The sequence below is a fragment of the Papaver somniferum genome, chromosome 10 (assembly GCF_003573695.1).
Source record: "Papaver somniferum cultivar HN1 chromosome 10, ASM357369v1, whole genome shotgun sequence".
NCBI lineage: Eukaryota > Viridiplantae > Streptophyta > Magnoliopsida > Ranunculales > Papaveraceae > Papaver > Papaver somniferum.
The window spans coordinates 137,900,458-137,913,273 of record NC_039367.1 but is presented as its reverse complement, the minus strand read 5'-3'; the positions used below and the strand labels follow the sequence as shown (position 1 = coordinate 137,913,273).

At 39.9% G+C, this 12,816-nt stretch overlaps 2 protein-coding genes across 2 annotated transcripts; one reads left to right on the top strand and one right to left on the bottom strand.

The window, feature by feature from the left end:
* The first annotated feature begins 694 nt into the window (after positions 1 to 694).
* LOC113319441 (S-norcoclaurine synthase 2-like) lies at positions 695 to 1,650 on the top strand. Its single transcript, XM_026567699.1, has 2 exons — positions 695 to 1,023; positions 1,122 to 1,650. The coding sequence occupies exons 1-2, from the start codon at positions 777 to 779 to the stop codon at positions 1,424 to 1,426; spliced, it is 552 nt and encodes a 183-aa protein (XP_026423484.1). The 5' UTR covers positions 695 to 776; the 3' UTR covers positions 1,427 to 1,650.
* Positions 1,651 to 5,320: 3,670 nt separating this feature from the next.
* On the bottom strand, positions 5,321 to 7,090 carry LOC113316295 (uncharacterized mitochondrial protein AtMg00810-like). The gene is made up of 2 exons (XM_026564507.1): positions 5,954 to 7,090; positions 5,321 to 5,335 (listed from the first exon to the last, which is right to left on the bottom strand). The coding sequence occupies exons 1-2, from the start codon at positions 7,088 to 7,090 to the stop codon at positions 5,321 to 5,323; spliced, it is 1,152 nt and encodes a 383-aa protein (XP_026420292.1).
* Between the last annotated feature and the right edge of the window lie 5,726 nt (positions 7,091 to 12,816).

Genomic DNA, 12,816 nt, shown 5'->3' with positions numbered 1-12,816 from the left:
GCGTCAGACAGATGTCTGATGCACCTATCACATCCTCGTCAGTGAGACCAATCCTCACCATTGATCTTGTATCCTCCTTAGGATGGAATAAAGAAGATCTCTGAGTATTCTTCAGTACTTCGCGGTGGCTCATTCTTTCAGTGCCCCTTGATTCTTAGCCATCGGATCAGTTCGTTGATGAACATATGTAGATGGCAGATACCTCTTGGGTGTTGAGACGTGGCATCATGTCTTGACGTCCCAAGCTTGTGTGTCCTCCACGTGTAAATCTTCTGACACGTGGCAAGTGATGAATCGGTGCGGCTACGATGTGGTCGGGCCACATACTTCAAGTATGTGGTCCTTCTTTAAATGATGACACGTCTGATAAAGTAGGAAAAAATTTGAAAAACTGTTTTATTACTTAACTGTTTATCCTTTTTCTTTTTCCAACTTCCTACTTTTTCTCAAAAAATGAAGCAGTTACGGAAATTTAGAGGGGACAGGTTTTTTAGTTAAATAAGTGTCAGAAAATAAAGAGGGGCCACGACAAAATGTATGTGACCCGAACACATCGTAACCGGGGCGGTGATGAATTATGTATATACATTATGTGATCAATTAAATTTCTTAATTAATACGCAATAGTGCTACTAGTTACGTTCCTAAAGGGAAGACTCTGTTTCATCGCCTTCAAGTTCTCTATAAATACAATTACGAAGCCACAAGAAAACCCATCCCAATACTCAAAAAAAATCGAAGCTACATACCATATAATTAGCTTTTAGAAAAACACAATGAAATCCCAAATTGTTTTTTCAATCTTCCTGTTCTTTTCATCGATCTGTATTGCAGAATCGTTGAACTATACTCTTATCAGCGAGTTTGAGGTAGCAGCACCAGCAGATGATGTATGGGCTCTTATCTCCTCCAAGGATGCACACAAGACCTTTCAAATGTTACTTCCTGGTATGTTCGAGAAACTAGAAATTCTTGAAGGTGACGGCGGCGTTGGTACTGTTCTTCTTGTTGTATTTCCTCCAGGTACGCGTGATTATATAAAACCCAGTATTCTCATTTCGCTTTTATTTTCTATCTTAATTTGCTTCAAAAAATCTTACATGATCTGCAATACATAACAGGAACAGTACCGCTATCCAACGAAGGAAAGTATGTGACAATCGATAACCGGAGGCGTGTTAGGGAGATATTGCAAGTCAAAGGAGGATATCTAGACATGGGTGTAACGTATTTCATGGAGACTTTTGAAATCATTCCGAAAGGTTGTAACTGTGTTTTCAAATCCATGATCAGATATGAGGTCCCTGATGAACTTGCTCCTGATGTATCTTCTATAATTAGTGTTGAAGGTATTCTTATCATGGCTAAAGCTGCAGCAAAATATGTTGTCGATAATAGCAAAAAAACGCCAAAGTATTCATATTAATTCGTTCATATGTATGAAAAAATGCCGACGAATATGTCCCTAGTTGAAAAAACCACCGGCATTAGTCTTTGTTGTATAAGGCCATAACTATGTGATCATTCCATGTATTGGCCCTTTTTTTTCCTGTTTGTACTGCTCGTGTAATCACTAAAATAGTGACAAATGCAGTGTTTATGAGAAGTTTTAATAATTATTTTGTTATTGATGCAATAACAATCTCAAGGTATATTTATTGATGCAAGATGGAAAAGAATGGAGGGCATTAATCCATAGGCCAAGATGGTTGCAAGTGATACCGGTTTTATCCATGACAGAAAACAACCATCACCAATGAATTGGTACAAACCCCAAGCATATTAGTACCCTATGTAGCAACCATGATAAACCCCAAACTTCGTTAAAATATCAAGAAAACCCTATACGGCTATACCGCATTGTCCTATGCATATGCGTAACGAGGACGTTCATGCCACCGTTGAAAAGTGGTAACAGTGTCACTAATTTTTTATAATGGTAAAATCATTGGGTGATGATACCAGTGATATAAGTTCAAAACTCGCCGGCATCCAATTCTTTATCGATAAAAAAAAATGGTAGGAGTATCACCTGGGTAGCTACAATATCAAACACTAATATTTCCCTCTTTATAAATACGGGAGTATCCAAACTGTAGTCCTAGGCAAATACACATTACACTATCTGTTAACTCTTACACCATGTGAACATATACGTATATATACACAAATAAATAATATGAACCGCACAAGCAAGTCTTTCTTGTGATGATATACGAGAATTTATATTCATCAGGGTGAAACTCCTCGCACTTCATTTCGTGGCAATCAATGAGACTCTTAACTTACTAACTAGCAGTCGAAAGTGAACTAGAATGATTACTCATCCATCGATCACATGCATGGGAATCGCAATTTAATTAATCTTCTCTTTCTGTCGGTGTGAAAAAACATTGAGTCCGTCTCTCCTGGAATATAAGATGCTACAGATGAATAGACAATGAATAATTGATCTGATAAACTAGAAAACATGTTCTTTCACATGGTTGTTTTTTCATCCCTAAAAACTAAATCTGCGGCTCATTGACTTTCTCAACCCCAAATACCAAGTTAAAATGGAAGGAGAGATATAAATCTCTTCGTACAACACATACTCCCCCCGACTATGATTCGTTTAACCTAGTATTTTTTGGGGCGATCCAAAAAAATTTAGGGAGACAAAGAAAACAAAATAGGATCACTAAAAAGTAAAATGACTAGACCCCTTATCCGCATATGTTTCATAATGCTAATCTACCCTTGATCAATCAGTAGTTAAACCATCTGGAATTAGCCTAGTTGGCCAGGAGCCCGACTCTCAAATAGGAGGTCAGCAGATCGAGTCTCCGCTCACGAGTTTGGAGATCCCATGAAATACTCCCCTTATGTAAATTTAGTTTAATTTAAGTTGTTAATGTATCTTCTTTATTATTAAAAAAATAAAATAAAAATCGATAGTTAATTAATGTTAATCAGTAATTATAGATTATACACTTAGTGTTAGGAAATCATTTGAGTTATTAAGATTTGAAACTTTAGAGAAGAAGAAGAAAAAGTGGGACAAAACTAGGTTTATCTAAAATCAAGGAAGAATATCATGTTGAAGGTACAATAACGATTAGAGAGACAATATTAAACGTGTTCAGCGCCATAACGTCCCAGAATCGGCAGATAATAGAGTATTGTATCTACTGATTATACCCTTCTTTTCGAATAGAGAAGCAAAATCGGTAGTCCCGTGATGTTTATTATCTACAGATTGTGATAGTCGCCCCAAATTCTATTTCCTTTTTCAAAGCTAATAAAATTTCGAATTTCTATACTTTCACAATCGGTAGTTTAGTGAAGTTCATTATTTACCGATTGTACAATCGATAGTCTCGTGATGTTCATTATCTGCCGGTTGTGATAGTCGTCCCAAATTCTATTTTTTTCATAACTAATGAAATTTCGAATTTCTCTACTTTCACAATCGGTAGTTTAGTGATGTTCATTATCTACCGATTGTTGATAGTAGCCCCAAATTCATTTTTTTCAAAACAAATAACTTCAAATATCTATACTTTTACAATCGGTAGTTTCATGATGTTCATTATCTACCGACCGTGATGGTAGCCCCAAATTCTAATTTTTTTTCAAGATTAATGAAATTTCAAATTTCTTTACTTTTACAATCGGTAGTTTCGTGATGTTCATTATCTACCGATTGTGATATTAGCCCCAAATTCAAAATTTTCAAACCGAATGAAGCTTCGAATTTCTCTCATTTCACAATCGGTAATTTGACAAATTAAATATCTACCGATCATGTCTAAATTGTGGGTACAAAAACTCAGAATACAAACATAATCGGTACATAAGCATCAATAATATCTACCGAGTTTAATCGTTGTTCTTGTGGAATATAGAATACAATCATAATCGACTGATAAGACCAATACTAAACTACCGATTGTAAAAGGGTATATAGGTACTTTACTAACGATTAGGACATCCCATAGCGACATCTATGGAATTGGGTATAAAAAAGTCGCCCCTGTATCTTTTTGAGTCGCCCCTAAAAATGCCACGTTTTTCAAATTGGCCCATTTTCGTTTTTAGAAAAGAGTTTTGATTTTATAGTGAAATACTCCATGGATTTTTGTGCGGAGAACATATTACCTTATGTGGAATTGTGGAGTATATGTTACACATTTATTTTTGTTCACCGCGATTAGAAAAATTGAGAACTGGAGTTAACCTTACTATCAGCGATTTGAAAAACGTTGACAACTGGCTATTAGTTAACAAAATGAAGCTCCTACAATCTAACAACAGGCAAGAATCCGATTCAATAACATGTAAGCATCCATTAACACCAATCAGTTAGAAATTAAAGAAGTTGTTGATCGATCGTGATCACATGCATGGAAATCGGAGTTTGATTAGTCAACTTCTATCAATGTGAATAATAATACATTGAGTTAACTCTTAACTGGTCTCTCCTGGAAGATAAGATATGCCCTGTAGATGGATAGACAAGCATGAGTAAGACCAAAAGAGGTGACTTCTGATAAACTATCAAACATGCCCTCCACATGGTAGCGTTAATTTTTCAAGTGTATGACACAAAGACTACATAATAATCAATAAATCAATTTATCAATTATGTGTCCCTAAGTATGGAAAAACCTGTTCTTATCTAGCTAATGGCGATACCGGAGACACCGCAACTAACTAAACATTTATAAATTAAGTGATGACCATCCGCCATTATTAAATATTTATGGTGCAGTCATTTTTCATTAGTTTATCGTAACGCGCAAAGCTTGTCTTATTTTTAAAATGGAGTTGATTTTAAGTCCTTCAGGTTGAATTGATTTTGCGTCCGCCTGATTTTGATCGAGTATGCAAACATATCACCTATTAGATAACTGAGCATTGGCCATGCCATTGATGTGATTGATCGTTCATATATCTCTCAAATCTGAAACTTCGTAAGAAAGATCTGAACAAATCCAATAATGACGATTTTAAGTAAGGTTACATATTATAACTTAGAGACAGATGGCCAAAGGGGTCATCACAACGAACAACCAGACAGCAAGGGATTTTGAAATCAAACACGACATCATTTGTACACAAAAATGATTGGATTATGATTCGCGTTTTTTGACATAAACAAATCATCTTAGACAAAATCTTTAACGAATGCTTTGCACAATAAGTGGTACTGTGGTAGGATAATCATAAGTTTGAGTTTGACAGTGTAGCTTCTGCACTGTGGTTAGTAGAACACGTTGGTTGTGAGTTGTGACAGGCGTGTTTTAGAGTGTAGTTGGACATATTTACAACGACCGAATCATTCCACATCAAACTGAATATGTAGGGAACAATTAACATAAATAATTTTCATAATTTATCTTACTGAGATTCTTGAAAATCAAACATTAGTTGACATTTATATAATTTAGTATACTACTCCCAGCTGTAAATATGCACATGCTGACCACGTTGGTTGACAACTAACGTACTAATCCCAGCTGCAAATATAAGTGACAATTTTCGTGTATATACAGCTTAACCAAGGAAAACAAAATTTCTCACATAAATTAAGTGGTGACCATTTTCACTACCGGGAAATAACTGACCCATACGAATGAGGAGCAACAGTAGAACTGCTGATTTGAAGACTGACGGCTCATATATATTAACTCTCAAAACAACCTTATATATACTCTCTTTGTCCCAAATTAGATAAGCTAAATATAATTTGCACAATTATTAAAATGAGGAAAGAAGAATATGTTTAAGTGTTTTTTTTTTTTCAATTATACTGTTAGGGTTTTTGGTATAATGCCTTACCCTCTTTTGAGAGATAATGGCCATATATATTATTATTGTTTTGGTCAATTAAGGAGAATATCCTGTGACCGTAAATAAGGTAGAGTATCTTCTATTACACCCCCTTAGTCTGAGCGGGAGAGGAACAAACGCTAAGACTAGAACGAAAATTAATAAACAATTGTCTTGGAAGACCCTTGGTGAAGATATCAGCGTATTGATGTTCGGAAGGAATGTGTAAGACACGAATATCACCAATACGAACCCGTTCACGAACAAAATGGATGTCAATCTCCACATGTTTTGTACGTTGATGTTGGACCGGATCACCAGACATGTAGACAGCACTCACATTGTCACAATACACTAGAGTGGCCCGTTGTAACGGCATATGCAACTCAAGAAGTAAATTCCGGAGCCAGGTTGTTTCAGCCACAGCATTAGCGACACCCCTGTATTCTGCTTCAGCACTTGAGCGAGACACCGTTGCTTGACGTTTGGAAGACCAAGAGACAAGATTGTCTCCAAGAAAAATGCAGTAACCGGATGTTGATCGGCGTGAGTCAGGACAACCCGCCCAATCAGCATCAGAATAGGCGGTAAGGCCAGAGATGTTCGAAACCGAGAGAGACAAACCATGATCAATAGTGCCCTGAAGGTATCGAATAATGCGCTTAATGGCTTGCATGTGTAGCTCCCGAGGGTCATGCATAAATAAACATACCTGCTGAACCGCATAAGAGATATCCGGTCGAGTGAAAGTGAGATATTGTAACGCTCCGGCCAGACTACGATATAAAGTAGGATCCGAAAGTGCTGGTCCAGAAGTAGCACTGAGCTTAGAGTTCGTGTCAACCGGAGTTGCTGCTGGTTTGCAGTTCGTCATGGATGCACGAGCAATGATGTCCTTTGTGTAGAGTGACTGAGATAAAAACAACCCTGAGGAAGAACGAGAAGCAGTAATACCCAAAAAATGATGTAACGGGCCAAGATCAGTCATAGAAAATTCCAGTTTCATCAGGTCGATAAACCGGGCTAGGAGAGCATCAGTAGAGGCAGTGAGTATGATGTCATCAACATATAGTAATAAGTATGCAGTTTCCCGGCCGGACCGGTAGATAAATAGAGAAGGATCACAAACACTACCCTGAAAACCACAACCTGTGATGAAAGTCGCAAACCTCTGGAACCACGCCCGAGGCGCCTGTTTGAGACCATAAAGAGATCGGCGAAGACGACAAACATAATCAGGTCGAGCAGGGTCAACAAATCCCGGAGGTTGATGCATATAAACTGTCTCAGATAAGTCCCCATGAAGGAAAGCGTTCTTAACGTCCAATTGGTGAATCGGCCAAGATTTTGATGTGGCAATGCTGAGAACGGTACGAATGGTGGCAGGCTTAACAACCGGACTGAAAGTCTCAAAACAATCAACCCCAACCTGTTGCGATTTACCATTGGCAACAAGACGGGCTTTGTATCGCTGCAATGTACCATCTGCATTAAACTTGTGACGAAATAACCACATGGAACGAATAACATGAGATCCAATAGGTCGTGGTACTAGATCCAAAGTGTTAGTTTTTAACATAGCAATAAACTCATCTCGCATGGCCTTGGTCCAGTTGGGATCCCTAAGAGCATAAAGGTGAGATTTTGGCAAGTTGGAGATGTGCTGTGGTGTCTGAACATTGAGGTTCAATCTGTGAATGGGACGGAAGATGCCACGAGATGCACGAGTGACAGGACGAGAGGAGTTGGCTGAAGTGCCAGGATGAGTAGAAGAAGAAGGCGTGACTGCCTGGATAGTGCAGTCAGGCGCTGAAGTGGTGCAGTCAGACGCTGTTGCAGGCATTGAAGATGGGCAGACAGGCGCTGTTGCAGGTGCTGAAGTGCTGCTGTCAGGAGCTGTGGAAGCTGACTGCTGCTGTGGGGGAATGTGGAGATGAGTAGTGCAGTCAGACGCTGTTGCAGGTGTTGAAGAGGTGCAGACAGGCGCTGTTGCAGGTGCTGAAGTGTTGCTGTCAGGAGCTGTGGAAGCTGACTGCTGCTGTGGAGGAATGTGGAGATGATGTGCTGTAGTAGAACGACGATGAGGAGGTGTGTAGAGCTGTATTGCAGGAGAAGGAGGATGTGTAGTGGCGGAAGATGGTGGAGCAACGTCAGGGCGTTGCTGTGCAGTAGAGGAAGGAATTGATGTAGCAGCGGAAGTAGGCTGGACAGTAGGATTAGAAGATGTTGGGTAACAGAAACGAAAGGGAAGGAGAGTGGAAGATGGTGTAGAGGAAGAGTCTTGACAGTTTGATGAAGTAGAGACAGTGTTCTTGAAGGGGAACACGTTTTCATCAAAGGTCACATGACGAGACAAGATGATTTTGTTAGTGGCTAAGTCGAGACATCGATAGCCACGGTGATGGGTTGGAAACCCAAGAAAAACACACTTAGTAGAACGAGGAGAAAGCTTATGAGTAGTGGTAGCGGAAAGATTGGGGTAGCAAAGACAACCAAAAGTACGGATATGAGAGTAGGTTGGTTGACGTTGATAGAGAATGGACACCGGAGAAGAGAAATTTAGGATTTTGGAAGGAAGAATGTTGTGGAGGTAGACGGCCATGTGTAAGGAGTCGGCCCAATATTTGGGAGGGATAGATGCATGAGACATAAGTGTGCGAGTGATGTCATTGATACGACGAATCATTCGCTCAGCTTTGCCGTTTTGAGAGGAGGTATGAGGGCATGAGAAACGGAAAACTAACCCATGTTTTTGAGCAAATTCATGAAACGATGAGTTGTCGAATTCACGACCCATGTCACATTGAAAAGTTTTGATTTCACGTTCGAACTGAGTTTTGACGAAGGAACGAAATTCCAAGAACTTGGTATAAACTTGGGATTTTAATTTGAGAGGAAAGATCCATAGATAATTTGTGAAGTCGTCTAACAAGATAAGATAGTAATTAAAACCGGTCTCAACATGTAATGGTGAGGTCCATAAGTCGCTATGAATGATATCAAAGGGAGCAAAGGTAACAGAATTTGATTCAAAAAATGGCAGACGAACATGTTTACTAACTTGACAAGAATGACAAAGTTTGGTAGACTGAGTTTTATTACATTGAATGAAAGAGTTTGCACGTAAATTATCTAAGATGGCTGTCCCAGGGTGGCCGAGACGGCTGTGCCAAATGTCATGAGAGCACACGGCAAGGGATATAGGATGAGACAGAGACGATGTTGAAGGTGATACGGCAGAGGCAGTAATAGGATAAAGCTCCCCGGAACTGTTACATCGAAGGAGAATCTTCCTCGAATGCAAATCCTTCACAGAAAAACCAGACGGATCAAATTCAACAGACACATGATTATCAGTGGTGAATTTACGAACAGAAACCAAGTTTTTGATTATGTCGGGAGCAACAAGAGTATCTTTGAGTTTTAGGGTGCGGGACGGAATATCTATGAACTTGGTACCGGAGGCAGTGACTGGAATACTGTGACCATTGCCAACTAAGATGGAATGAATATTACTAGTGTTAAAAACAGTATTCAAAGTACCTGAATCCGCAGTGAGATGCGATGTAGCACCGGTATCCATATAGAAAGCATCGTCAGGTGAGTATAAACTCATGGAGCTGTATGCTTCGGCAATGTCGCTTGGTTGAAGATATTCCGTGGATGGAGTAAGGTATGCCTGTGCACGTCCAACGCCAGATGTTCGACCGCGTGACTGACCAGAACGGCCACGGCCGTGGAAGGAACCGCGGCTGGAAGGTTGCTGCCAATGTGTTGCCGGAGGTGCTGTAGGATATGGACAAGGTGGTACTGCCCATTGTGGTGCACCGTAGAGCTGATAAGGGGACGGAGGTGTTGGCAGCAAGGGTGGTTCGGTGGCTGGTGCAGATGAACGATGACCACCACGTCTGGCATGACCACCACGCTGTGAGCGCTGATTGTTACGCTCTGTGGTTGGAGCTGCAGCTGCAAGAGCCGTAGGTGCAGACTGTGATTGCTGTTGAGAGCGTCGAATCTCTTCGGTACGCAGCTGGGATCGAGCGGTATCAAACGTCGGCATTGATTGTTGGATAAAAGAGGCTACCGTGTTGTATTCCTCCGGAAGGCCATTGACAAGTTGGATCACAAGGCGTTTGTCATCCATGGGAAAGTCAAGATCAAGTAATCGATCGGACAGGGATTTTAGCTTATCGCAGTAATCATCAATATTATTGCAATCAATAAACTTAAGATTGACAAACTTACGTTCAAGAGTCGCGGCGCGGTTACCTTTGTTGTCTTGAAAGAGTTTCTTAAGATGATCCCAAAGCTCTTTAGCAGTTTTGCCAGATTTGAGGACGGTAAGCATTAAATCCTTGGCCATGGTGGAGAACATCCACTGTCGACAGAGAGCGTCGAGTTGGAGCACGGTGTCGGCGTCAACATCTGCAGGGGGTTTGTCTTCATTGATGAGAAAAAGAAGGCGATGAGCTTGAAGATGGAGTTCAAACAGAAAAACCCAAGATGAGTATTCATCCTGTTTGATGTCTAGGATAATGGGGATTAGGGTTTTGATGTTGTTGATAGCAAACGCCGGATGGATTGTCTTTTTATCTCCTGCCATTGTTGATTTTGGTGAAGTAGGTGAAGAAGAAGAAGAAGAAGAGGATCGGCTATTAGGTCGATACCATGTTAGGGTTTTTGGTATAATGCCTTACCCTCTTTTGAGAGATAATGGCCATATATATTATTATTGTTTTGGTCAATTAAGGAGAATATCCTGTGACCGTAAATAAGGTAGAGTATCTTCTATTATATACCTTTATAGAATTAAGTGGTGACCATCCGCCATTGTGTTATTAAACAAGTAGGATGAGGTCATTTCCATTAATTTATGGAATGTGCAAAGGTGGAGTTCAAGGTTAATTAATTTTCACTACCAGGAAATAACTAACCGATACGAGTGAAGAACACTAGAACCGTTGATTTGAAGATTGACGTGATGGATCATATGAATCCCAATATAACCTATATATATATAGTATCCTAGTGAATACATATACACATGGATTTTATCACTGCCTCAATCAGAATCTGTTCCCTCGACTAAATAAAAACTGAGAACTAGATTTAACCTTACTAACAGCGATTTGAAAAACTTTGACAACTGACAATTAGTTCACAAAATGAAGCTAACAACAGGCAAGAATCCGAATCAATAACATGTAAGCATCCATAATACCAATCAGTTCGAAATTAAAGAATTTGTTGATCGATCGTGATCACATGCATGGAAATCGCAGTTTGATTAGTCAACTTCTATCAATGTGAATAAATAATAAGACATTGAGTTGGTCTCTCCTGGAAGATAAGATATGCTATGCAGATGCATGGACAATCATGAGTAAGACAAAGACAAGCTTAGTCACGCTCCTCAATAGGCCAAAAGAGGTGACTTCCGCATGGTTATCGATAATATAAACTATAAAACATTCCCTCCACATGGTTGCGTTAATTTTCTCGTATATGGCACAAAGATTACATAATCAATTTATAAATTATGTGGCCCTAAGTATGGAAAAACCTGTTCTCATCTAGCTAATGGCGATACCGGAGACACCGCAACTAACTAAACATTTATAAATTAAGTGATGACCATCCGCCATTATTAAATGTATTTATGATGTAATCATTTTTCGTTTATTTCTCCAAACGTGCACAGCCTGTCTACTTTTAAAATGGAGTTAGATTTGAAGTCCGAAAACCGAAAACCGAAGCTTTTTTGTTCCGAGCAAGTTGGGTAGGACTAGAGACATTATTTCACAAAGATTTTCTCTTAAAAGTATATGTTGAGATTATTAGTCCCATATTGTTGGGCAATCTAAGATCCTGCGGTTTATAATCCCTTAGGCCTCTCCACTCATCGCCAATTGGTTTTGAGTTGGATGCACGTATTCTAACATGGTATGTCAGAGCAGGCTATTGTGTCGAGTCATTTGACCGTAACTTTACTCCGCGTCATCCGATTAATTATCCACATGTTAGACCCAACGAGGCTACACGTAAGGGGCGTGTTGAGATTATTAGTCCCACGTTGTTGGGAAATCTAAGATCCTGCCGTTTATAATTCCTTAGGGCCTCTCCACTCATTGCCAATTGGTTTTGAATTGGATGCCCTTATTCTAACAGTATGGTTAGATTTATGCCGACTTGCCTTCCTAGAAACAACCCGTACTAAGATGGGAGCAAATCCTTGACATATTCCGTGCCGTATTCATTTTTGGTACATAGGACGGAGTAGTCACCACCACATCAACGGAATTAGGTATTTGCAACTATTGAGGCGGATATACTCACCTTCCTGTCTGGGCAGCAGGGCTACAGGGAGATTCCCCATATTACGTTCCTGCTGCTTGCAGAGCTATAGAGAAGATTCAACCCCTTCACAATATGTCAGGATGGTTTCACATATTCACAATTTCGAGGGAGAACAATCGATACCTTATCGATAGATAGGCACATGAACCAAACTCCCGAAGGAAAACATGGGACAGGGCTGAAGGAGTAATCGGGATTGTTGTTTGCCGCGCAGAGTGGGGAACCAACCACCACACAAGTATCAAACATCACTCATATGCCAACACGTATTGTCCATCAAGCAGCAACCTTTTCGAATAGAACTAGCAACTGAAGCTAATTAAGGCAAGGGAAGCACGAGCACCAGAAACAGATCGTTCCAAGTGAACACGCAGTGCGTGCAAAAAATATTTTACCAACAATATCTTTCCCGTCTCACAAGGAACATCATTGATACCTTCTCGATAGGTAGGAAACACAGGAACCAAATGGGTCTTACCGAAGGAAAACATGTATAATACCCGATATTCAGTAGTGGTCGGCCGGATGGAATATAAGTAATGGTTTGACCTTTCCTAATACCGAGGCCTTTTCAGCATAATTGACTCCAGAGTTGGCAGAAAACTCTGTAGTTAAGCGTGCTCGGGCGGGAGCAATCCATGGATG

Coding starts and splice junctions, on each gene's coding strand:
- LOC113319441 (XM_026567699.1), top strand. CDS start 777: ATGAAATCCCAAATTGTTTTTTCAATCTTCCTGTTCTTTTCATCGATC. Junction 1,024..1,121: donor TCTTGTTGTATTTCCTCCAG/GTACGCGTGATT, acceptor AATACATAACAG/GAACAGTACCGCTATCCAAC.
- LOC113316295 (XM_026564507.1), bottom strand. CDS start 7,090: ATGCATCAACCTCCGGGATTTGTTGACCCTGCTCGACCTGATTATGTT.